At 43.1% G+C, this 27,138-nt stretch overlaps 1 protein-coding gene across 4 annotated transcripts in view; it reads left to right on the top strand.

Moving 5' to 3' along the window:
- The window catches only part of ASIC2 (acid sensing ion channel subunit 2), a 464,091-nt gene that overhangs the window by 385,001 nt on the left and 51,952 nt on the right, over nt 1-27,138 (top strand). For all 4 annotated transcript variants that reach the window (XM_020785623.3, XM_078377910.1, XM_073004296.2 and 1 more), the window contains one exon: nt 5,810-5,960. In XM_020785623.3, coding sequence (XP_020641282.2) covers nt 5,810-5,960 — 151 coding nt within the window. The remainder of the gene's footprint in view (nt 1-5,809; nt 5,961-27,138) is intronic.

The following is a 27,138-nucleotide window of genomic DNA, read 5'->3' as shown; positions in this document are numbered from 1 at the left end:
TTAGGAAATTTTCACAGATTCTCATTTTCCAAAAAAGTGGAATATATGTAGCTGTTTACATACTTATTGGGCATCAAAAGCCATCAAGGAAGCCACCTCTGGATTAACACAGAATTAAGCTGTTAATTCTGCATAAATCCAGAGGTTGTTCACTTAACATTGCAGACACATTCACAGCATTCTCGCTGCAATATACGTTCAGAATTTTTAACCAGCTAATTCTGTTTAGGATGAAGCACATAAGCATTTTTGTTCCTCGGATGTATTTCAGCTTTAAGTTGTGACTCTATAAATTAAAATGGTCACATTAAATAGTGCCTGGTAAACTATATTGGCACTGATATTGTGACAAAGATCTTTTATGAGAACAAAGCTAATGTAGTCTTTCGAGCACAAATGGTTTGGGATGAGTGCCCAAACTGGGGCGCCACTGTGTTCAGTGTCTCCAGTTTTATTTCCTCGGAGAGTTGTTTAGGAGTCTAATATAGCTGTTTCCCTTATTCAGTGCCCTTCTGTGCTGGTTGGCTTCAGCTGTAATAATCATATCATAAAAGCTCAAAAGTGCTGATATGGAGCAGTAAAGTCCCCCCCCCCCCCGTTTTCCAGGAGTTGATACCTTTTCTAGGAAGTATGATTGTCAGTTTTTACCACAGCAACCTGCCTGGGTGTGTGTTTATATTTCATGTAGCAGAGCAGGATGATTGCCAAGCCCAGCATTACCTAGGACCCAATTGTCAGATTTAATCTCTAGAAGATGATGAATGATAAGCTTGGAGATGTGGAAAGCAAATCCCATAAACTGGTGTTGGCAATGCACTTGCAAAGGAGCAATTTTGTTTTTGCTGTTTGTAACTCAGTGTCCCACGAGGGAGGGGAGGAGGGCCTGTCAAGGAACTCCGGGATGTTCTATCTAGACACTTCTGGGCATTTTCTTGCAATATTTTGCTATGGACGTCACACAAGCAAGCTTGATGTAAATAAGGACTCATTGAGGCCTCAGACAGTGCCGGAGGCAAAGAGAAGCATAAGCTGCTTGTTTTGCCTAAGAGTGAAGAACATGTTGAGTCTCAACAGCGCATTAGTCCGGCACTCCAGACAAGGGGCTGCAAAATATATATGCTTTCACAAACAATAACAAAGCCTCCCACTGCCAGAGGGGCCATTTTCTTCCATGCTTCTTGTTCATCGTCTATCCCACAGTAAAGGCTGTACAAGCCATGCTTGGCTTCTATTCCCCATTCACAAAGGTGTTCTGGTATGTGAGGCAAGAGGGAAAGTGCCCTCTTCTGTGTGTTGTCAGGGTGTCTAGCCAACAAGCTAAGAATCTGGAAAGACATATTTGAAGAATAGTTATAGTTCAAGGCACTTTTATAAAGTGATGCATTATGGTTCTACTCCCAGGACACCTCCAAGTAGTTAGCAACCATTATAGTTGCATTTTAATAGTTATTTTCTTTCTCAAAAGTAGTTAAATCATAACGTCTAGTTGTTTTTAGTGTTGCATGCTGTTGTCCAATGGTGCTGAACACTCTTGTAGTGTACCTCCTCCTCCTGACAGAGTCCACAAAATAGTATAAGCCACAACATGAGCCAGGACTTAAAACCATTTGGTATTCTTCCTCCACCATTTAATAAGGTGATATACCCTGTGAACATAAACATAACTAAACTGTTAACCATTACACCACATAAGGAGAGAAATTCCTTATTAAAACATTATTACTTGTTAAGTAATATAGCACAGGGCCTATCTACACTGGCTCTTTTGGAGCAGGCAGAGGTAAGCTCAGTAGGGTGGCTTGGGATCAGACCATCAGGTAGAGGTATAATGTGCTGTTTGGTGCTGTCCTCACATCCAAATGGCATATCAGAGTTAAAGCATGCCTATTTGGTTCGGCTCCTTCTGATATCCTGAAGTGGCTTAATAAGCAAACCACTTCAGGATATTGGCAAATGGAATACTTCCCCTCCTCCACAGAGTACAGAGCATGTGTGAACGAATGGAAGGGTGTGGGGGGTCTGATTGAGCAATAAAAAAAAATGAAAATGGTTTTGAACTTTCCTTTTCACGCTCCAGAACTAGGATCCAAGAAGGAGGGATATCAGGGAGGCAAGAGGCCCTGCCCCATTCCCTTTTACTTTTAACTCATCACCTGCTTGTCATAACAGTGTCTTGGTGAAAGGCTTTGTTTGACTGGTGGTTGCTGTAGAGGGTGCTTAGAGGCGTGTTAAATCACCTTTCCAACCATCAGCACAATTTAGCATTGCTTGAGTGGGTATTTAAAAAGAAATACGGAGCTAATATTCAGGCAGCAGTTGAAAAAATGTTAGCGGTCAGGCTCCAAACAGCTAAGACATGCAAGGGGCTGTAAATTAAGCAAATTGCTATCATGACTGTTTTCCCAGAACACTAATTACCCAGAATGAAGCATACAGCTATGGGGAGGAAGGGAGATGGCCTGTGCTCCCAACATCCTCAGTGTGGTGGTGTGTTCGCAAAATATTGCCCAAAAGCAGGAGGGCTCTCCAAATGAGCATGTCCAATCGATGCCGATACCAATAATTCCCTCTTTGCTCTGCATGTGTTATTGAGAAGAGGCCCTTAACCCCATCTTTGTATGTGTGAAGAATTTGCTTGCTCATTAGCAAAAGGACATGACTTGCTTAATTAAATTAAGGCCCTGTCTCTGTTTCCCAACAGGATTTCAAGGTGGGTAGTCCCTTGTACTCTTTTCATTGATAGAGCAGCAACGCACAGTCTGTGGCCCATGGGCTGTAGGTGTACTTCTCAGTGCCATTTTTGTGATTCCCCTTCCCCCCCAGCTACTTCTGACTTCTGATAATATCCTCCCACCAGCTGATCGGAGCACTGGGAGGTAGCGATATCCTAGGATCACTGGAAGTGGGTTTTTGCCCTCCCCCATGCAGTAAACTTAAGTAAATATTTCCCTTACTCCAAGGAATTTTGAGCTGGATCATGAGAATGGGGAAGAGATTAAAGTCTACCCCACATTCTTGATTCCACCCACCCTTCTTTGTATGTAGACTCCCATATGTCTTTATTCTTTCCCACCCAAACCAGGTGCTGTTGTTAGGGCTGAACACACCTATGATAGAGGCATTCTTCCTCTGTACATGATTTCTGTTGCTCAGGCCATTGATGTATCTTCCAAGAATTTTTGTCTAATCCAATTTAGAATCTAGCAGAACTAGCAGACACTATCATCTCTTATGGCAGTGAATTCCATCTGTTAATTATGTGTTCGAGGCAGGCAGGATAGAATTTCCCAACTCCATGTTTCAGTATGATTTATGAGATATTTTCTTCACCATTACCAACTTCAGCATTTAGCTTTGAGGGCTCAAGGAGAATGTTTGCTGTGTTTTGGTGAGCTTTCAACCTGTGTAGTGCAACATTTATAACTAAATGGCCTGAACAGCAGCCACCCATAGGAATATAGACCTAGAATGTCCCCTCAGAGTCCCCTGCAGTGTTGTGGAGATTTTGTGTCATACTTACATGGGTGCAAATGAAGGAGCCAAAGGGTTCTATAGGACAGTGGTCCTCAACCTTGGGCCTCCAGATGTTCTTGGACTACAGCTCCCAGAAGCTTTCACCACCACCTCTGCTGGCCAGGATTTCTGGGAGTTGAAGTCCAAGAACATCTGGAGGCCCAAGGTTGGGGACCACTGCTATAGCAAACCATTGGCTCATTGGATCCACAGCACACCAGGAAGCAATAGGCAAGATTGAGTGTATCTCATAATTCTGCTGAAACATATTATATGTATATGGCAGAGGATTCAGCTTCACAAGATTCTCTGCTCTTATTTTACTTAAAAAGGAGGAGGTTGTTTCTGTCTCTTATGACTGTACAAATATATTTGAAGGCTTGTGAGCAATTCCCTTTTTATCTCAAAAACCAGATTAAGGCTGAATAACATCCTTGTGGCCAAAGGGATAAAGCTTAAGCATCCCCGTGCAGCCCTTTACTTCACCTGGTGACTATGAAAAGTAGGTTACATTGTGTGAAAGAGAAAGAACTATAACATTTTGGCCAATATCCTATTGTGCTTCTGCTGAAAAAGGCAATCTCCATGAAGGAACCTCCTCCTTTATGTAAGCAATGGCAACCCTTCCTCAAGCAATGGCTTATTGTAATGATAGGACTTTCCATGGAGCAGAATCTCAGCAAGATAATAGCCCCATGTATCCTTGTCTCTGGATGTCCAGCCTCGAGTCTCCCCTTCATGCTTTCATGTTTTTGCTACAGAGGAAACCACTGCATCCGCAACAAAAATAATAGCTATGGCTCTTCTTTTCGGCTTGGCCAGGAACGGATCACGGTAGCTATGCTGTTTAAATAGCTTTTTGTATCGTGTCTGGGGAAATAGCAGACAACCTCATTAAGAAGGATGAAGCCTGTTGTGCAGGAAAATCTCGTCTCTCCCTTCCCCCCCCCCTTTCCTCTCCAAAGAGCGATGAGGCGGTGATTGAAAAGGATATTAGAGTTGTATGTTGATACAAAGAATGCCTCTGGAGTTCAGAAGTATAAGCCATGCTTTGTTTGTTTGGAGGAAAACAGCAGCTTGGTAGAAACCCAACATCTAGGCTTTGAGATGCTTCCCACGTCTCTAGCATCATCTTTTTGAGACTGAAAAAGGCTTGGGGTCAAAAACTGAGAATATCTATAGCAGTCCAGTTCCTCTCTTTTCTTAGAGCAACCTCTTGGTTTTTCCTCTTCCAGACTCCTTATCTTTCACTTAGACTTCCTTTCACCCCAAGTTTGAATGACACCTTTGGCCCCCAAACCATCATGTCTCAACCTGGCCCTTCTCCTTTGTCTTGCCATTGAAAGTGCTGCCTTCAGATCTTGCAAGTACGAAGGTTGACCCCTTTGGAGTATTCACTAGCTCTTTTTTCCCCCTTGTTGACATAAAGACCTTTAAAGAATTTCCAGAAATACAAGAAAGCATGATGGCACTAGGGATAATGAATAATTAATTAATTCACTTCAGTAAAGCAACCCATAACATGTAGGTAAGAAGAAGATGAGGGCAGAAACAGATAGATTATATTGTCTGAGATAGCTGTCTAGAATGTACGCTTTCCACAAGTGTGACTAAAATAAAATGCTGTGTGGATGTCCTTATTCACTAAAGGAGATGTACCGCCTTCAAGGTTAAATCTAGACTTGTTCTGTCTTTCTTTGGTGATGGTTTTGGTAGTGATGAAAGCAGTGGTGGTGGTGGTAGTGATGATGGGAAGTTTCAGGAAGAGGTGACAGACATGCAACTATAGTCTTTGCATGTGTGCAGATACATATGCACATGTTTCTGTGCTTGAGGTGGGCTGTATGGGCTTCATACCGTTCCTCTTCCCATTTCAGTGTTCCTGCCTTCAGAACCTCAAACTCAAAGATGTGGTGTAATTTCAGATTTTCATATGTTTGTTACAGATAGCCAGACCTTTCAGATTAATACATATGTCTTTTTTCCCCCTTTTAAGGTGGAAATATCAAAGTTACATTCATTTGAGGCCTTGAATCCAGATAAGAAATGCAAAAATAGGGCAGGTGGGTTAAGGCTTGCTAATTATATTGTTCATATAGCCATACAGTTTAGGGCCCAGTTGATCAGGCAGATGATATGACAGGGCAGAAAGATTTCACACTCCTTAAACCTTCCCTGCAGGCCGATTACTGAACCTTCTTGTGTGCAACCAAATTTTGAGACCTGTTGGATGAATACCCAACAATGATACTGAATCTCTCCTTTTTTTCTCTCTTTCTCTTTCTTTCTTCCCTAGGTTTTTACGAAATATGGGAAGTGCTACATGTTTAACTCAGGAGAAGATGGGCATCCTCTGTTGACTACATTCAAGGGTGGGACAGGCAATGGTCTGGAGATAATGCTAGATATTCAGCAGGATGAGTACTTGCCAATATGGGGAGAAACAGGTAAGAGACAGATTATCTGCTCTGTCCACTATCAAGTTCGTTTTCTGTAGCTCTAGACCAGTGGTTTCCTACTGTTTTTTTTTGAGTCATGACCCCCTTTTATAATAGCCAAGTAACCTGTGACCACCACCCCCATGTTTGCATAAAATAGGATTTTTAATGAGGTAAAGAAAACACATTAAAATACATTTTTCAGAATATAATTCTAACCTAATGTGATGGCTGTACTTGCATATGAGCAACCAGCTTCAAAATTCATGGCTTAGTGTTTGGTAAAGCCCTTTGTTCCCTTTGTTTTGTTGTGAAGAAGTGTTGAGAATCCACTCTCACAGAGATATGTGGAGGCAAAATGAAGTAAAACTCAAAAGGTAAACATGGTGACATTGCAAGCACAGTTGTATATTTGTTCAACTTCGTTCAATGCGTTCCTATGGCTTTAAAACTCACAGTTAAGCGATGTTCCTCCATAGCGCCGCCATTTTCGCGCCCTCAGTAAGAGAGGGCAGGGCGCGAAAATGCGGCGCGGACCTTCTGGCGGCCATTTTGGAACCGCCGATCAGCTGTTCTCCCCCGCTTCGTTATGCGATATTCGCTAAGCGAATCGCTTAGCGAATATCGCAAAGCGAAAAAACACCATAGGGGCCATCGCTGAGCGAATGCTCCAGCGATGGCCCAGAGCCCCTCGTTAAGCGATTTCATCGCTCAGCGAGGCGCTCGTTAAGCGAGGCACCACTGTAATATAAAGACAAGACATATCAGAAGCTTCACTGGGAACATAAAGCCCCTTTGGTTCATACCATACATCCAGGTAGGATAGTTTTCTGTTCATTTCCTTCAGGTCTCAGGTGCAGCTGCTGAGGTGGCATTGTGGATTATTTCTCCTCCTTTAGACCTGCTGCATTTGCAGTCCTTCATTCTCATTCTACCAAATGGAAAAACTGGATATCTTCCCCACTTGAACATTAATTCACTTTTTAAATAGATCATAGGAAGGGGGGGTGCACCTCCAAATACTCATTCTAACACCCCCAAATAGCCATTTTTCAAAATTGGAAGTGGACTTCTAGCCACTTTTAGTTTCTCATTTTGTGTTTTTGAGGTGGTTTTTAGGGGCAGAAAGATGGTCCCCAGACCCATGAAAGTCCCAGTTAACGAATAAGCGTTGATGGTGTTAGTATCATGTTTCATTTCTTGCGTGTAGAACCTGTTGCCTTTCTCCATCTTTTCAAACAAAGAGCTATCAGTCACATAATCAGCTACATATTGTTTCTTAGTCAAAGCACAAAGGTAAGGTAAAGGTAAAGGTTCCCCTTGACATTTTTAGTCCAGTCGGGTCCGACTCTAGGGGGCGGTGCTCATCCCATTTTTCCCCATTTTTCAAGCCATAGAGCCAGCGCTTGTCCGAAGACAGTTTCCGTTGTCATGTGGCCAGCGTGACTAGGGAACGCTGTTTTACCTTCCCACCAAGATGGTACCTATTTATCTACTCGCATATACATGCTTTCAAACTGCTAGGTTGGCGAGCAGCTGGGACAAAGCGACGGGAGCTCACTCCATCACGTGGATTCGATCTTACGACTGCTGGTCTTCTTACCCCGCAGCACAGGCTTCTGCGGTTTAGCCCGCAGCGCCACCATATCCCTGTCAAAGCACAAAGTCTGCACAATGGAAGGAGATGAAGGTACAACCCTTCCTCTCTTACAGATGAATCACGAAGACCACTACCTGCAGCTCAGTCCAAGACTAGCTACCTCAGCAAGACCTTATCTTCAGTGACACACACATCGTGAAGGAAACAGGTTATGCTTGCTAGTGTCACTGTACCTGGAAAAAATTGTCTTTCCAGATGCCCATTAGCCATCTGTATTCTAAGCAAAACAGAGCCAGGGGACCATAAAAGAATTAAGATCCATGTCTAACATTGCCTAAGTGTACTTATGGCTAGTTTTCCATGTGCAGGAAATTGCTGTTAGGGAAAGCAAATGTGTCACCAGCTGCTGTAATTTAGTTAAAAAATGATGGATGAGGGAATTATAGGTCTTGAACATCTTGTCTAGTTCGGCATTAAGTTTATGAGATGTTCTCCAAAATAGTTTCATCACCTTGAGGGTTTTCAAAGATGTTGGGTCTGACCTCTCCTGTAGAGCTTTTCAGTACAGTGGTGCCCCGCATAGCGATGATAATCCGTTCCGAAAAAATCATCACTGTCCGGATTTGTCGCTATGCGGGGGAAAAAAACCCATAGGAATGCATTAAAACATGTTTAATGCATTCCTATGGGGTAAAAACTCACCGCTATGCGGAAATCCTCCATCCGGCCGCCATTTTCGCTGCCCGGTAAGCGAGGAAGGGCGCGAAAACACTGTGGGCGACCATTTTTTTCTGGCGGCCATTTTGGAACCACCTATCCGCTGTTTTTAAAACATCGTTATGCGATAATTGGTAAGCGAAATGCTTACTGACCATCGCAAAGTGATGTTTTGCCATATAAAACATCGCAATGCGATCGCTTTTGCGATTGCAAAAACCTCAACGCTATGCGGATTCGTCGTTAAACGGGGCGCTCGTTAAGCGAGGCACCACTGTATTTGGTATTTGTTACAAGTGTTTGGGAGAGGATTCTCTGCAAGCTGTTCCAAATGCTGCCTTTAATTATTGTTGTTGTTGTTAAAAAAAACACCAGACACAGTCAATCACAATTATAAAAACATTGACTGGTATTATATAACAGATACAGTGGTGCCTCGCATAGCGAGGTTAATCCGTTCCGGATTAACCTTCGCTATGCTGAAGCATCGTTGAACGGGGCAGGGATTTCAATTGGAACACATTAAACATGGTTTAATGCGTTCCAAATGAGCCAAATACTCACCGTTCAACGAAGCTTTGTAATGGCCGGCAGCCATTTTCGCACCCTCGCCTCGCTTAACGAGGGCGCGAAAACGCTGCGCGCGGCCATTTTGGGCCATTTCCGGGCTTCCGGCGGCCATTTTGGCTGCCGAACAGCTGATCGTCGGGGCTTCGTTTTGCGAAGATCGGTAAGCGAAACGCTTACTGGTCTTCGCAAAGCGAATTGTGCCCCATAAGAAAAACGTTAAGCGATCGCATTAGCGATCCGAAAAAACGGATCGCTATGCGATTTCATCGTTATGTGGTGCACTCGTTAAGCGAGGCACCACTGTACATGTTTTACCCCAAAACCTAACGATCTGTTAAATATTAGTGCAGTATGTATTTTGTTGTTGTCATTTAGTTGTTAAGTCGTGTCTGACTCTTTGTGTCCTCATGGACCAGAGCACACCAGGCCCTCCTGTATTCCACTGCCTCTCAGAGTTGGGTCAAATTCATGTTTGTAGCTTCGATAACACTGTCCAACCATCTCATCATCTGACGTCCCCTTCTCCTCTTGTCCTCACACTTTCCCAACATTAGGGTCTTTTCCAGGGAGTCTTCTCTTCTCATGAGATGACCAAAGTATTGTAGCCTCAGCTTCAGGATCTGTCCTTCCAGTGAGCACTCAGGGGTTGATTTCTTCAGAATGGATAGGTTTGTTCTCTTTGCAGTCCAGGGGACTCTCAAGAGTCTCCACCAGCACCAAAGTTTAAGAGTATCAATTCTTCAGCGGTCATCCTTCTTTACAGTCCAGCTCTCACTTCCATACATCGCTGCTGGAAAAACCATAGCTTTGACTATGCGGACCTTTGTCAGCAAGGTGATGTCTCTGCTTTTTAAGATGCTGTCTAGGTTTGTCATCGCTTCCCTCCCAAGAAGCAGGTGTCTTTTAATTTCGTGGCTGCTGTCACCATCCGCAGTGATCATGGAACCCAAGAAAGTAAAATCTGTCACTGCCTCCATATCTTCCCCTTCTATTTGCCACGAGGGGATGGGACCAGTGGCCATGATCTTAGGTTTTTTTTATGTTGAGCTTCAGATCATTTTTGGCGCTCTCCTCTTTCACCCTCATTATGAGGTTCTTTAATTCTCCTCACTTTCTGCCATTAGAGTAGTATCATCTGCATATCTGAGGTTGTTGATATTTCTTCTGGCAGTCTTATTTCTGGCTTGGGATTCATCCAGTCCTGCCTTTTGCATGATGTATTCTGCACATAAGTTAAATAAACAGGGGAACAATATACAGCCTTGGACAATATACAGTATTCCTTTCCCAAATTTGAACCAATCAGTTGTTCCATATTCAGTTCTAACTGTTGCTTCCTGTACCACATATAGAATTCTCAGGAGATAGATAAGGTGGCCATGCATTCCTATTTCTTTAAGAACTTGCCATAGTTTGTTGTGGTCCACACAGTCAAAGGCTTTTGTGTAGTCAATGAAGCAGAAGTAGATGTTTTTCTTGAACTCTCTGGCTTTCTCTATAATCCAGCGCATGATAGCAATTTGGTCTCTACTTCTTCTGCCCCTTCGAAATCCAGCTTGTACTTCTGGGAGTTCTCAGTCCACATACTGCTGAAGCGTACCTTGTAGGATTTTGAGCATAACCTTGCTAGCGTGTGAAATGAGTGCGATCGTATGGTAGTTGGAGCGTTCTTTGGCACTGCCCCTCTTTGGGATTGGGATGTAGACTGATTTTTTCCAATCCTCTAGCCACTGCTGAGTTTTCCAAACTTGCTGGCATATTGAGTGTAGCACCTTAACAGCGTCATCTTTTAAATAGTTCCAGTGGAATGCTATCACCTGCAGTGGCCTTGTTGTTAGCCATGCTTTCTAAGGTCCACTTGACTTCACTCTCCGGGATGTCTGGCCCAAGGTCAGCAGCCACACTATCTGGGTTGTCTGGGACATGCAGATCTTTTCGGTATAATTCCTCTGTGTATTTTTGCCACCTCTTCTTGATGTCTGCTGCTTCTGTGAGGTCCCTACCATTTTTATCCTTTATTATGTCCATCTTTGCACAAAATGTTCCTTTAACATCTCCAATTTTCTTGAACAGATCTCTGGTTTTTCTATTATTTTCCTCTATATCTTTGCACTGCTCATTTAAGAAGGCCCTCTTGTCTCTCCTTGCTATTCTTTGGAAGTCTGCCTTCAATTTTCAGTAACTTTCTCTATCTCCCTTGCATTTTTTTTCCCTTCTCTTCTCTGCTATTTGTAAGGCCTCGTTGGACAGCCACTTTACTTTCTTGCATTTCCTTTTCTTTGGGATGGTTTTTGTTGCTGCCTCCTGTACAATGTTACGAGCCTCCATCCATAGTTCTTCAGGCACTATGTCCACCAAATCTAGTTCCTTAAATCTGTTCTTCACTTCCACCGTGTATTCATAAGGGATTTGGTTTAGATTATACCTGACTAGCCCAGTGGTTTTTCCTGCTTTCTTCAGTTTAAGCTTGAGTTGTGCTATAAGAAGCTGATGATGAGAGTCACAATCAGCTCCAGGTCTTGTTTTCGCTGACTATATAGATTTTCTCCATCTTTGGCTGCAGAGAACATAATCAATCTGATTTTGGTATTGCCCATCTGGTGATGTCCATGTGTAGATTCGCCTCTTGTATTGTTGGAAAAGAATGTTTGTGATGACCGGCTTGTTGACAAAACTCTATTAGCCTTTGCCTTGCTTTGTTTTGAACTCCAATGCCAAACTTACCTGTTGTTCCTTTTATCTCTTGACTCCCTACTTTAGCATTCCAGTCCCTTTAATGACAAGAACATTTTTCTTTGGTGTCAGTTCTAGAAGGTGTTGTAAGTCTTCATAGAATTGGTCAATTTCAGCCTCTTCAACACCAGTGGTTGGTGCATAAACTTGGATGACTGTGATGTTGAAAGGTCTGCCTTGGATTGAAATCATTCTATCATTTTTGAGATTGTATCCCAGTACAGCTTTTCTCACTCTTTTGTTGACTATGAGGGCTACTCCATTTCTTCTATGGGATTCCTGCCCACAATATGGGCAATATGATAATCATCTGAATTGAATTCGCCCATTCCCGTCCATTTTAGTTCACTGACGCCCAGGATGTCAATGTTTATTCTTGCCATTTCCTATTTGACCACATCCAGCTTCCCAAGGTTCATAGATCTTACATTCCAGGTTCCTATGCAGTATTTTTCTTTACAGCATCAGACTTTCCTTTCACTTCCAGGCGCGTCCTTTTGGCTTTGCCCAACCACTTCAGTAGCTCTGGAGCTATTTGTCCTTGTTGTCCGCTCTTCCTCAGTAGCATGTTGGACAACTTCCGACCTGAGGGGCTCATCTTACAGTGTCATATTTTTTAGCCTTTTGTTTCTGTTCATGGAGTTTTCTTGGCAAAGATCCTGGAGTGGCATTGCCAATTCCTACTCCAGGTGGGTTGCATTTAGTCAGAGCTCTCCACTATGACCTGTCCGTCTTGGGTGTCGCTGCACAGCATAGCCCATAGTTTCTCTGAATTACTCAAGCCCCTTTGCCACGACAAGGTAGCAATCCGTGAAGGGGACAGTATGTATGCTGTTCCTAATAGTGCCATTTTTTGTAGCTCTGATGGTGTGATTTCTGAGATCTGCAACTGCTTACTACTGTGTGAAATTTCTTGATATTGTTCCCAAAGCCCCCATGACTACGGGGACCACTGAAGTGTGTTTCTTCCAGTGGCAAGATGTTTCGATTGCCAGGTCTCTATACTTTGTTAGTTGTTGTTGTTCATCATCATCATCATCATCATCATCATCATCATCATCATCATCATCATCATCATCATCATTATTATTATTATTATTATTATTATTATTATTATTATTATTATTATTATTATTATTATTATTATTAAATGACTTCTGTGTCTTCTGCATCTTAAGACCAAACATGGCTTTCATCCTGTCACATTAAAGAGAGATCTTTATTGAATCTCACTTCTCAACAACACACCTCAATATTCAGCTCAGGAGCTCAGAAGGTCAGACCCCAGTTTCCTCCAGAATTGAAGGAGGGCTGCCCAAGTGTTGCTGAATGGCACTTCCTGTCAATCCAAACAAGCATAACCACTGGTGAAGGATGGTGAAAGTTGTAATACAGCAATATCAGGCTGGGAGTTGAGACTACAGTACATATATTTCCTGCCCTGCTTTTTTGCCTACAGTACCAGAGCTGCTGGTTGGAGGGGGGGGTGGAACTGCAGTTCAACCTTTCAACTTTCAGTACTAATCCTTTGGTCCCAGGAGTCCCTGCAGTCTGGGCAGCTTGTTAGTAAGGATGGCTATTCAATTCTGCCTCTTTTTTCCCCAACTACTGATCCTCTTTGCTCCAGGCATTCTTTACCTCTCCTCCTGTAGAAGTTGAACCTTCACACCTGGGAACGTACATGTTCATAAAGGCAAGATCCATGCCCTGTGTTTGGCTTATCATGAGTTTTTTTAGCTAAAAGTGCCAGAAATGGTTTCTTTGATCTTTGTTCTGTTTCAAGGCGGCTCCCATCCAGCTTCTGAACAGCATAAGAAACTTGAAAGAGATCAAACCTGTTTGGTGCTCTCCAAACACACACACACTCTCTTACTTTAATAATGAGGATCAGCTGTATTGGTTACCATGGCAACACTTAATTCAGCTCTCAGTGCACGAGACGAATTTTTTTTTCCAGAAAGTCCAAATATTAGCATTAAAATATGAGAGTGGATTGGGTGTGCAGTCTGCTTAGGCAAGTTCTAGTATCTGGAAACTGGGCTCTTTTCCTATATGTCTGACATTTTTTTGACTGACCCTGGACAGGAAGCAAAGTTCAAGGCTGAAAACTGAATCTCACCCCAAAGCACAGCAGGCATTATGGGGGGGTTCTAATTGTTCCTAGGTAAAAAACTACCTTTGCCTAGGTGACATTTATTTATTTATTCTATTCTATTCTATTCTATTCTATTCTATTCTATTCTATTCTATTCTATTTATATCTCGCCTATCTAGTCTTGCGACCACTCTTGTTTTCTCAACTTCAATCTCAGCCCCATTACTATCTGCAATCTGGGGAAAATACTTATTTGTTTGTTTGTTTGATTGATTGATTGATCTGGTAAATTCTACCACTCTGAGCGGCTAGACACAGAAGAATAAAGTAGGCCATAATTATGGCCTACTTTATTCTTCTGTGTCTAAGCAATACTAAGAGTTGTTGTGGGTTTTTCGGGCTCTTTGGCCGTGTTCTGAAGGTTGTTCTTCCTAACGTTTTGCCAGTCTCTGTGCTGTCCTCTGAAGATGCCGGCCACAGAGACCGATGAAACGTTAGGAAGAACAACCTCCAGAACACGGCCAAAGAGCCTGAAAAAACCACAACAACCATTAGATCCTGGCCGCGAAAGCCTTCGCGAATACAATACTAAGAGTTGCTTGTTGTGGGGGTTTACTGTTCCATTTGCCTTGTCCCTGTCATTCAGAAGAAATTACTCACATGAATCCAGCCCATCATCTAGTGCAACTAGATAAAATCATCTAGATAAAAAGTAGTAGTAGTTAGTAGTAGTAACAAGCATTCTATGTAGAACGTCTGCTTTTTTGTAAGAGGGCTAGCTTCTGCGCCTTTGACAATTATGTGACGAACAAACAGACAGCAGATGGACCTTTTCCCAACATCGTGATGCCATGGGGAAAGCTTCATCCATAGAATTCCAGCTTGTGAAGCAGCAGTCTAGTGCACAGATGCTGTGCCGGGAGAATAGATGGCAACCCTGGCTCCTTGTTACTCATTGCCATTGAAAATAGGGTAACTAACTCAGATTAAGTTACATCAGCAGAAATGAAACATTGATAGCATAGCTGGTGTTCTTATCATAGCCCATGCAATGTAAGCAAAATGCTTCTAGCTCAATCTTGGTATCTCTGGATAAGGCTGGAAGAGAATCCTGCACAAAAGCATTGGAGAACCACTGTCAGTCAGTGTTAACAACACTGAGTTAGATCAGCCAAGCATCTGTATCAGTACAAGATGTTTTATGTCTTATGTTGCTTCCTGTGTTCTTAGGCTAGAAAATTTTCAATAGTACCTCTTTATATTGCTCCTTCCTTCCTTCCTTCCTTCCTTCCTTCCTTCCTTCCTTCCTTCCTTCCTTCCTTCCTTCCTTCCTTCCTTCCTTCCTTCCTTGTTCATCTTTTTAAAAAGAAACAAATCCACCTAAAAGTTTTGGAAGGCCTAAAATGCAAAAGAAAATGTGTCCCCAAAGCATTTTGAGCATCCAACAAGTAGTGAAGGAAATGAGCAAGTAAACATTACTAACTACAGAACCTTACTAGCTATGTTATTTCCAATATTGTTGTTGTCACTACCCCTTCAAATAAATGTTTTACATATTGTTGCTTGTAGCACATTGCTCCCATGGTTTAAGAGAAATGATATGTAAAAAACAAGGGAGAAAGCCAAATGTGTGGGTTAAACTGAAGGCCTTCCTTGACTTGACAGAAAATGGCAGACTAAGACTGCAATCCTGTGCCCACTTACCTGGAAATAAGACCAATTAATCTCAAAAGTATTTCTGACTAGATATGCATAGAAGTCTATAATTACAGGTCACAGAGCACATTTCTGTGTGCCTGCATGTGCATAAAAAAGATACATAATCTGCCTAGCACCCTTCTCAGCTGTGGAAGCTGGATAGTGGATCTCACCTCTTTCTGTCACCAGAAATGAACCCTCCTGCTAGTAAATCTCAGTGGCAGCGCTTTCCTTCCTAGGAAGGACTTCATTTGGGGCTCCTCTATTAAACTCCTCCATAAAACAAGCTCTGCAGTGGTGCCAACAGCCTCACAAAAGGAAGGACACGGCTCTCTTTTAAATGATGTTAAGAGGCTGCATTACCAGGTAGCAATATTTAGTTGTGGCTGTAAAATTGTGACAAGGTTTTTGATTTGTATTGCTCGGAACATAAGAAGTTCTGCTATATGAATAACATCCTTAAAAGCGCCAGCAGGCAGAAGAATAAATAAGCCCTAGAGGTGGAGGAGGAAGAGAGAAGAAAGTGTGTTGGTCCGACATCTTGTCTCAAAGCCAGCTCATGTTCCCCTTGACCTTCACAGAGGACAGGAAAAGATTCACCCAGAGGGGGGGAGCATGCAAATGTTCTCTCATTCCATTGCATCTTGGACTTTTTCCTAATGAGTGGAGAAATAACAGGCAATTAGCTGTGTTTTCCCAGAGAGAAAAGGTCAGCTCAAAGACCAAAGAAGCTGAAATATCTTGGGCTGGTTCATGCACTAACCCAGCCAATTGGTTTGTAATGTGGGACAGGGACAAGTTGGTCTGTCCTCTTCACCACACACCAGAGGGATATTGAGGACTGGCCCACACCTTTATTCGGCTGATGATCCTGTGACTGAGGAGTAAACACAAATTTCCTCCTTCCAACATATGCGTAACACAGACATATGGTATGGCCATCCAGATGTTTTTGTATTGCAACTCCCATCTGTCCTAACTAGCATAGCCAGTGGCGAGGGATGATGCGATTGGCAGTCCAGCATTCAATGGAGAGCCATATAATCCCTGTCCTATCTTGTCTTTCACATTAATACTGGATTCAGATCCAGATAAGTGCAGAAGAATATGCCTGGTATCTACATTCAAAAGGACCACATATTTATTTCCCAACTTGTTACTATACCTCTTGCATTCACATTCAAGACAGAACTTGGAAACATTACTCTTTTGAATTATAGGTCCCAGAATCCATCATGCTGCCTATGGGTTCTGGGAGCTGTAGTCCAACAAAGCAGTGACTGACATCCTGTTGCTTCGCATAGTAAGTTACAACTAAATTAGGCCCATTGAACCTTTGGGGATCTGGTAAATCAATTCCTCCATAACATCCATTGACTCAGTAGGCCTCGTGATGTTGTAATAAGAAACAGGATTTCATCAAATACGTCCAGGGTCTGATTTCAATTTGCATATGAAAGACATGTACCATCAACAATATATGATTAACAGGTAATAAAGAAGAATGGCAGTGGCAATCCATCAGCATCCAGAAGGCTGAGGTTTGCCACTCCTGACATAAATTAATGTTTGTGGAGGACCATATACACAAGGCTTTGCATAGGGACCCCCAAGTGGGATGGCTACCTGGTTTGTGATCGGAGTGTTGGATTTGGCTTGGGGAAGCCTGGATTCAGAGTCACTTTTGGGTCATGAAGCTGACCATTAGGTTATTGACCATCTTCCAGTCTGACCTACATCAGAGAATTGTTAAGGTAAATTTGTTAGTACAGCAGTTGCAAGTTGTTACAACAAATCAGAGTGCACACTAACCTCTGTAATATATGTGTCCTTGTCTATGTCATGTTGATTGGACGCCTGAGTACTTCTTCATGTCATAAGTTATGGAGAGACATTAGACTAAGGAATACTGTAATTTTATTTTTGCAAACATCTCTACAACCTTCTTGCTGCTAGTTCTCTTCTTCCCTTATGATTTGCTACTTAGTTGCTTGATTTTGCATTGTTTTCACTGGACTTGATATCCTGGTATGTAAAGATTTCTTTGGAAGGATAAAGTGGAGTAACCCTGTGTGTGCCTCGCAGCTTGGACATAAATGCTATAGATCCTGCCAGTACATATGTTATACAGTAGTTCCCAACTGGGGATCCCCAGATGATTTATACTATAACTCTTATTATCCATGACAATTGGCCATGCTGGGATGATATGCAAGAATAGTCTCATGAAGAACCCCAACTCAAGAAAGGTTGCATTAGATGCATGGTGGAAAGGGGAAGTAAAGGTGTAAAATAATCCAGTGTGTGAATTTAGTTGCAGTCGGAATGGATTGTAGATGGTGGATCAGGCTCCTTTATGAAAATTCAACAGAGGTGGGTGGTGGAGAATACTCCAGTGTTTGCTTTCCCATTGACCATTATGCATGCTAGTGCAAGCAGTATTCATGCAAACTCGTTGAAAATAAGACCCAAACCCCTTTAGTTCAGTGCTCTGCAATGTTTCCATTAGCCAGCCACATACTTTTAAATACTCATAAAGCACAGTACGAAAACTACTCAGAGGGCTGAGGATTTGCTAAGGGTTTATATAGTATGGTCTGGGAAAAACTGGAAATAGATTTCCCTCTCTCCTCCTGATCTAATAACACAAGAACTTAAGAGTTGGTTATCCAGTAGAGTTAATAGTACTTTTAGGACAGACCAAAATGCAGTATTCTGCACAATGCATAATTAAGAAATGTAGTTAACTGGCAAGTGGCCCATGTAGCTTTTAAAGAGCTAGTCATGGAGGACTGGTTATTCACAGTCTCTGAAGCCTACCACCAGGCTTTTAGGTTGAGAGTCAATTTTCAACTGAATCATGGTTGTAGGGGGCAAAATAACAAGGAAGGTCTGTTTCCATCCTCATTTTTGAGCTGGAAAATGCAGCTGGTTGGCCACTGTTAGAAACAGGGTGGCAGGCTTGATCAGGACTTCAGTGCCTATGGACATCCAGATGTTGTTTGATCCCCAGGATAGCCACAGATCAGTGTGATGGGCTCCAGCAACAACTGGAGGGCACAGGTTGCTCCCTCTTCAGATGTCTGATATGGTCCCGAAGCACTCCAAGTTTCTTATAATGATCTCCCCTTTGATCTCTATTGAAGAGAAGGCTGCTTTTGAAAAGAAGAGCCTCAGTTAGCTGTGATGGCTGAGGGTCATTGACAGGCCTGTTCTCTGCAAATCTTTCCGTTCCCTTCATTAAAGCCACCTCCAAGATTAAAGGCCAATTGGGTTTCAGCAGCCTCGTTTGTTAGTAGTGAAGAAATGATTTTGCACGGATGGTCTCTCTGCACAGATGGTCACTCTGGTGCACTTGAATTGAACACAAATGACCGTGTTTCCAAGCTAGGTTGCCCTTTTGCTGATTCCTGTTCCCACTAAGTCATGCCTTGGCCTGGTACATCTTCTCTCGCCAATTTTCCCAAAGGCTTTTGAGCTCCGTCTCACCTGCCCTTAAAAGCAGTGGGGATTTCCCCCCACCACTAACTCAATATTTCAGAGGCCAAAAAGACTGCTTCAGTAAGACGTTAAAGACAAAAAACAAAAGTGAAGCTCTATATTACACTCTTTGGTCTTGTGAAGGACACTCGGGAGAGGCTAAGCCTAACCTGAGCAGAGGTTGCATTTCCACTGGTAAGAATCTTCAGCGTGTGGTTGGGGTGTTATTGCTTTGGGTACGTGGTGGCGTCGAAGGGACGTGGTGGCGCTGCGGGCTAAACCGCAGAAGCCTGTGCTGCAGGGTCAGAAGACCAAGCAGTTGTAAGATCGAATCCACGTGACGGAGTGAGCGCCCGTCGCTTGTCCCAGCTCCCGCCAACCTAGCGGTTCGAAAGCATGCAGATGCAAGTAGATAAATAGGGACCACTTCGGTGGGAAGGTAACAATGTTCCGTGTCTAAGTCGCACTGGCCATGTGACCACGGAGGATTGTCTTCGGACAAAATGCTGGCTCTATGGCTTGGAAACGGGGATGAGCACCGCCCCCTAGAGTCAAACACGACTGGACAAAAATTGTCAAGGGGAACCTTTACCTTTACTTACTAGCATCTTTTTTTCATGCTCCCTGAACTGTTTTTTCTGCTTGTAGGTTAGACCTGAGTGTATTTGCTAGGGATATAAATCCTTGCTTATGTTACCCTTGCAAGCAAGAATGAGAAACTGCAATATCTCCCTTCTGAAAGGGTGAGGTAATTTGCTCTATTCTTGGCAAGAGAAGAGAATGAGAACACGAAACAGTTTTTGACAGAAATAAACTTATGCAAAAATAATACTTTAATCCAAATAATGCAGCTTGCGCAAAATGTTTATTGGTTGCTGAATTTCTGCATAGACTTTTAAGTATGAGGAACATCACAGCAACTCTTTTAACAATCAACCATCATTCTGTGCCTTCTCTCTCTCTCTCTCTCTCTCTCTCTCTCTCTCTCTCTCTCTCTCTCTCTCTCTCTTTGTGTGTGTGTGTGTGTGTGTGTGTGTGTGTGTGTGTGTGTGTGTGCATTCTTTGCTTTTAAAAGGAAAAGGACTCACATTTTGCACAAACAGTTTGTAGAAGTTGTAGAGAATGTGATGACGGAGCCAAACCCCTTGGTCTCACTATTGCCAGAAGTTAACGAATCTCAAGGGAATTGAATATTTCTCACTGAGTTCTCTTGTCAAGTTGAGGGAGCCTAAATTGGTAACTAAGAATTTAGTGAATATAATTTACGTCCCCATTCTTTACAGTCTCAAGCATGTTTTCTTAGAAGTAAACCCAGCCAGATTAACCACTACTGACTCTCAAATAAATGCATTTAAGATTGCAGCCTTAGTATTTAAAAAGGGGATTTGTGGGATCTGAATTTGGGATTCATATCATCACAGCCACTCAGCAACTGGCTGCCAGGCTAACAGTCAAGCAGCAGTGATTTTTGTAGATCTGTACATTTGTTAGCTGGGTGGATAGGTCACTGGGTTGGAGTTTAATTCCACATTGCACCCTCCAGGAAGAAGAGTAAGGCTGTGCAGCTTTAGACAAACTGCATGGTCCAAGAGCACCCCCAAAAGATGGGACTGGTAAACCACTTCTGAATATTTTATACCTGGAAAGCCCAGAGAAGTTTTGCCATCAATTGGAATCTACTTGATGGGACACAACTATTATTAATTATGATATGTTGTTGCTGCATAATGGAATTGGGAAACGTTGGGAGAAGTCATTCTTCAGGCACGTTGCAGGAAGGTAGGCAATTGGAAGTAGTTCCCAGTCCAGTGCAGTGAACACAGTGATGAACTAGGAGACTTGGGTTCAAGTCTGTACTCAGCCATGGAAACCCATGGAGCAGGGGGAGTGTGGACTGGTAAAGTCACTCCTTAAATGTCTTATGTATCTTGAAAGCCCTGCTGTATTAGGATCACTATAAGTCTGACTTGAAGGCAGATAAGAACAAGCGATTGGTGTACATAACTTAACACTAGTAAAGGATAAGATCTTGCACCGTGTCTTGAGAACGAATTATCTTCAGGAGATGGGAAAATGCAGATATGATCATAGAGATTGACAGTGGAGATAATAGTTTACTGTTGGTGAGGGAAGGGAGTGTTAGTTTCAGATACAGTGGGGTCTCTACTTAAGAACGTCCCTACTTAAGAACAATCCAACTTAAGAACAGCTCCATTCACTAAATTTTGCTTCTACTTGAGAACAGAAATCCAAGATAAGAACAGGAAAAAAAACCTTTCCTGCTCTTTTTTTAACCTTAGGTCATCTTAGGTTAAAAAAAATTCTCCCGCTAGTGGTAGAGTACGTATTAACCAGCTTTGCATTAGTTACTATGGGAACTAATGCTTCAATGTACGAACGCACCTCTACATAACAAAAAAACAGCCAGAACGGATTAATTGCTTTTCAGTCCATTCCTATGGGAAATTTTGCTTCAACTTAAGAACGTTTCAACTTAAGAACACCATTCCAAAACGGATTAAGTTCTCAAATAGAGGTTCCACTGTAGTTTCTATGGACGGAAAAGAGCAGATACGGATTAAATGGTTTTCAGTGCATTCCTATGGGAAATGCAGATTCAACATAAGAACTTTTCAACTTGTGAACCACCTTCCAATATGGATTAAGTTCTTAAGTAGAGAGCCCACTGTAGTTCAGAAAGGCCTCTAGTGAAGACTTGTGTCTTGTAAGAAGGACTTGGAATAGGAGGGAAGAATGGCCTCCCATATTGAGCAAAAGTATGGCTAAGTTTCATTGATGCTGAAGGATAAGACCCCTTGACTCTTGAACTTTGCATTTCATGCACCTGTCCCCATTAAAACTTAATGTGGCCTTTGCCAGTAGCATCCCTGCTAGCAGCTTGAGCATGTTTTTCTCTCTTCTCCCTCCCCTTGCACCACCATCACTTCCTCTCTTTCTTTCCTTCTCTGGCACAGTTCAATGAAAAGGTGTGTTACTTGACTCACTGCCCAGTTCTTTGGAAGTACTGAAAACTCTGAAGAAAAAAGGTGCTGCGTGAAAGGCCCTGAGAGCCTTTGATTTTCAGTGTTCTTTTCCTCTCGGCCCATTCCATTTATCACAGTTTAGCTTGTGGATTGGGGATGGGATTGCCTCACCCTACCCTTTTGGGTTGAGTGCACGTGCAATGGATGCGCACACAAACAAACACACAGCTTGGTTCACGAGCCACCAGAGATTGGCATACATTCTTTCTGTTTTTCTGTTTTGTCTCCCCAGCTGAGTGTGAGTGCCAGAAGCACTTTGGAGTTGCTGATATTACTGTGCAGAATGTCTCTCCCCTAAAACTTCACAGTCTTTCATGATAACATACCCAGTCCTTCAGGAACCAATTGATCTTCGCAGTACACCTTAGAAGTTACTTCACTGGGCCCAGGAGAAAAAAATATTACTGAGCTGTGGGAAAACTCCCAGCAATCCTCTGATTTAAAGGGAGAGTTAAGGGATCAGGAAAGGAGAAAAGAATGAGTAGCCAATGGCTACTTTGAATTTGTTGGCTTACCTGGAAAGCTCTACTAAAGATTGCTTAGGGCTCTTTTTGATGGAATATTTGTACCTTGATAGGTTCCTCAATACTCCCTGATTTTAATGAGAACCCCTGGCAATCCAAATGATGTTCTTCTTATCTCAGTATGTCCAAATGTAAACAAAGTTTTCAGGTTTCCCCACCCAAAACCCCTTTATTTTGTGCCACTTTTTCTTCTCAGTCCAAAACTCCCCCACCCCCTTTAAAGGACACTAGTGCCTGTATCTAAAGGCAAGGAGATCGCACTGTGACACTGGCTCACTTTGCTGCCGAGACAGACTTTGAGGGACCTGCAGTGGCCCTTCCAGTTCAGCATCCAGAAGCATGTTGAGGCCACATAGCAAAGCACAGACAACTGCTTAGGCTGAAAGGAGGTAGTAGACAATGCCAAAGTGTGATCCCAGCAGGTCAGGTGGCATTCCTAAAGAGCAGAGTGGTGGTGTGGTGGACTGTCACAGCAGGAGAACTCTGAGCAGGCGAAGAAAACTTTGGGAAGGCAACTGGCAAAGTAGGAACAGTAAGCCTGGTGAACCAGGCAGTCTGACCCCAAAAAATCAACAAGAGAACAGAAGGTAAAGTGGACTGACTCAGAAGAAGAGAAGTTTGAGAAGGAGAGAGAGGCAATTAGAAAGGGTCTGGGGAAGGGGGTTCACTGAAGAAAAGGTGAGGGTACAAGGAAACATCAGCACAAGGACATCCAGTCTGGACAATCCCAATCAATCTGAGTAGTTTCCATATTTTCCTAGAACCAAGCTACAAAAAGGAGGGCAGAACAAATTGGTAGAAACACCCTATCTAGAAGACTCTTAAGGGTGAACAACAAAGGCCATGGGCCAACTCAGACTCTGTAACAGAGGTCAGTTTTTTCCTTCTCCCATCACCAATCCAAGCACGGTCAGTGTGTGATATATTTGGCCTTTTTTCTTTTCTTTTCTTTTTTTGGCACAACAGATTTGGCAGACAGGCCACTGATCACCACCACCAGTACCTGGAAAGTTTACTGCTGGCTGGGTAATTCTGACAGTAATTGTTGTAGCTTTAGCAACCTTCGCATGCGGCCTTTAAGAGGGTTGGCTGGGAGGGACGTTTCTAAGCTGGGGTGACTGTCAATCAATCCAGCAGCGACCAATTATTCCCTCTGCCATTTCTGTGGTTAGGAGTCCCCCACTCCCTGCCTTCAGTCAGTATTCAGTTAGCTGTGTAGTATTCAGTTAAGGTTAGAGTGCAAGATTTCGTTAGTATGCAGTTGTGAGTCAATTGTTGGTGTAACTAGTCATTTTTTCCTACAATATACTGTACTCTTTTTTTATCTGTTCAGAACTGTGAGTAAATTGAACCTTTATTCTTTCTCTTACCAGTGTAAGTTACTGAGACAATCCAAAAAGGGTGGTCAACTTGGAAGACATGAAGCTATATCTGTTCTGTAGGTCTCTGTACTTTCTGCTCCATACTTAGAGGGGTTTTTTTCCTAGCCAAAAATTCAACACTCTGTAAAGCATTTTAATCCAAAAAAAGTAACTTTCCCAAGCCCCCAAAGGAAACCCCAGCTAATGTGTGTCTTAGTAGATACAGAGGCAGTCATGCCTCTCTGAGTCATGGAGTCTTGTGTTCTACAAATCTAATCTCAGTTCACAGCTTTCTTTTATTGAATGATGCTTAACCGAGATTGGAAGCCACATTTCTGGCTAAGTTCAGTGCTGCAAGGTGCCAGCAATACTGAGATTTGTAACTCTCAAATGCCTTCTCCAAGGTGAGCATGGTTGGCAACGCTGGTGGATTTGTGTGGCTGCAGGGAATGGAGGAGAAGGGATCCCTAAACAGCAGGCTGTGGCACCTCACTGGAAGAACAGGAGCAAAAACATGAATGTGATGAATGGAACTTGAAGATGCACCACATGGTGTCTCTTTTGGTCCAAGGGTAGGGGGAGTAAGGCTGGCAAGGTTGCCATGGAAACAGCTGTTAGCATCACTTAGCATCTTGTTCAGCTCTGTGAAAGGAGACCAGTAAGGGAAACTGGAACTAACGCTAAACTGGAATGAGGTGCAAGAAGAAAGGGGCCTGGGGAGGCTTTGAGGAGGGAGAGAGGAAGGGAGGGGAGAAGACAAGAAAATCAGCCCCGGAGGAAATGCATTCTTAGGGCCCGGAGACATGCTTCAAACAGCAACACTGTCATGGGAAGGTAGGCTGCTGTTCTGAAAAGGTGCTCCAGGCTCTGAAAGAATGGCTGACTAGAAAGGCGAGCAGAACCGATGTGGCATGAAGCAGCGTTGTAGGAAGGATGGGGCAGAGAGAAGGGAGTGAAAGAGACACAACTGTGCCAAAGCACAGCAGCCTGAAAAACAGGTGTTTGGTTGTCTCAAGAATTATTGGATTGGACCAAAGGTCTAGTCAGTACAGTGTAAATATCTATATTCATATCTACACCCTTGTTCCTTTGACCTGGCACCCTCCAAACAGCTGCGCTGAATACAAGTGATGGGTATTATAATCTGACACCTCTGGAAATGGCCAGGTGATATGGTATTGTTGATGTTGTTTGCTCTCTGCTGTTTGTTCTCCTGAATCAAATAAAATAGGGGAGACATGCTGCACTTTCACTTGGGCTCGATGGAAGAAGAGAGACTGGATTCTCACAAGCCAATGTAGGTTTGAAAATGAGAAACTAATTTCAGCAAAGCGGAGGTGGGCAGTTGTGGCCTGTGAGCTGCATCTAACCATGCAGGGCTCCAGTATGGCCCCCTCATACCTCTCTGGAAGCCCTACATTTTAAAAAAAAAATCTTCTAAGGTAATGTTCCTAATCTTGGATAACCCAGGTGTTCTTGGGCTGCATTTCCCAGAAGCCTTCACCACTAGCTGTGCTGACCAGGGTTTCTGGAAGTTGCACTCCAAGAACACCTGGGTTACCCAAGGTTGGGAACCACTGGTCTAGGGTGCATGATTACAATTTCAATACTCCCCTGATCTTAAGTGTGTTTTCTTTGGTTGGTTGGTTGTTTTGGTTTTTTGTTTGTTTGTTGTTGTTTTTAGGCTGGAGGCAGTTTCCAAAAAAACTGGAAGTCAGGTCATCTCTGGCTTTGAAAAAGGGCCTCTCTCCTGACTGTTCATTTTTGCGGTTGCTAAAAAATCCAGATGGTGGGAATTGTAATCATACATATGTCAGGGATGAGTGCCGTCCTCTGAGGGTCCAGACCTTTAAGAGTTGATTGGGCTTGACCTGATGTGCCGCAATATTTGAAGCCCCAGAATCTGTATGCAGCGCAAGATTCAAACCTGGGACTTGTGGACTAATGAAGAGAGAATTTTCCAGCCCGTGCAGAGGGCATTCCCCTCAGCAGTGAGTAACCACAACTAGTCCCCCACCAGCTGAGATTAAGAGATTCAGATCAGAGCTTTTGGCGCCAGTTTTCAGACAAGCTTCATTGGTTCTCACTATAGTAACTAAGACAAAGTAAGGCTACAGTTTTGAACATTTTTATGCTGTGTGCCAAAAACAACACATACTCTACCTTTAGTTTTTCCCCCTTCAGTAATTCTGATGTATAAAGTATGTTGCTACAAGGTGTAGTCATTTTTTTAATGCTGCTTCAGCAGGGAGGTCTAAATACAGCACCAAACCACAAATTCTGGGATTCTACAGGATGGAACCACAGGAGATAAAGCGGTGTTAAACATCTGTAATGGTGTAGTGCAGACTCAATCTTGTCTGATAATGAGTGAGAGCATCACAATGCAGCTTCCAGTTACAAGGACTAAGCACATTAAGCAAATGGAAGCAGAGGGGCTGGCTAACAGCTGTGGGAACCTGCTGAGGCTCTTGGTCCATGGCGTTCTGTCCTACACAAGCCCAGCATGTATTCAAGTCCCCCAAGGGAGCCTGACAAATGTCAGTGTTTGTGCAGGCAGGCTTCTAATACGCCAGCAGCACTTGATCTCTGCTGTCTCATCTTGAAAGCCGCCGGCCATGGGTATTTATATCCATAACAATCATAACTGCTTGATTTGCTTATTTACATGGTTATTATATGGCTCCTATAAATATTCAGCTTGCCGCAAGAATAATTAAGCATTGTTGCTGCAACACACACAACCAGGGGGAATAATTAAAAGTGCCAGCTCATAGGCAAAGGACCAATGCCTCTCTCTCTCCCCCCCCACCCCCCCTCCAGCTCATCTGCCTTCCTTTTTTGCATTCAGCGTGTCAGACCCAAGACATTTTGCTGCTGGAGGTGGAACAATGAATGCTGTCTCCCTGCCCCTCCCCAAATCAAGGAACACAGTACCCAAAGTCAGTCAAGCGATTTGGGAACCTTAAGCAGAAAATTGAACAAGCATTTCTTCCTTTCCTTGGCAGCGAACATGAAATTACAGTAAATTAACTAGCTAACAGGTGGCTATTTTTTCCGATTGTCTGATGGGACATACTGACATAATTACCCTTTGGAAATTGCTACAGTTGTAGGCACTAGGATAAATTAAATCTGTCAGTATAAAAGATTCTGTCTTTGTTCTCTTTTTTTTCAGACAGACATTTCACCCTGTTTGACGGTAGGGCCAGTTCTGGATCATCCCTTGTGTCTTAGGTGCTTGGCCACATAACACCCATTAAAACTTGGGAAAGCTTCTTTTCTGGACTACGGCCACCAGAATCCTCCACCAACCTTGGCCAGTGATGACATTAGTCCATGGATTCTGGAGGTTGTAGAGCAAA

Source organism: Pogona vitticeps, chromosome 6 (genome assembly GCF_051106095.1).
Source record: "Pogona vitticeps strain Pit_001003342236 chromosome 6, PviZW2.1, whole genome shotgun sequence".
NCBI classification, from domain to species: domain Eukaryota; kingdom Metazoa; phylum Chordata; class Lepidosauria; order Squamata; family Agamidae; genus Pogona; species Pogona vitticeps.
This window is presented reverse-complemented; position numbering and strand designations above follow the sequence as displayed.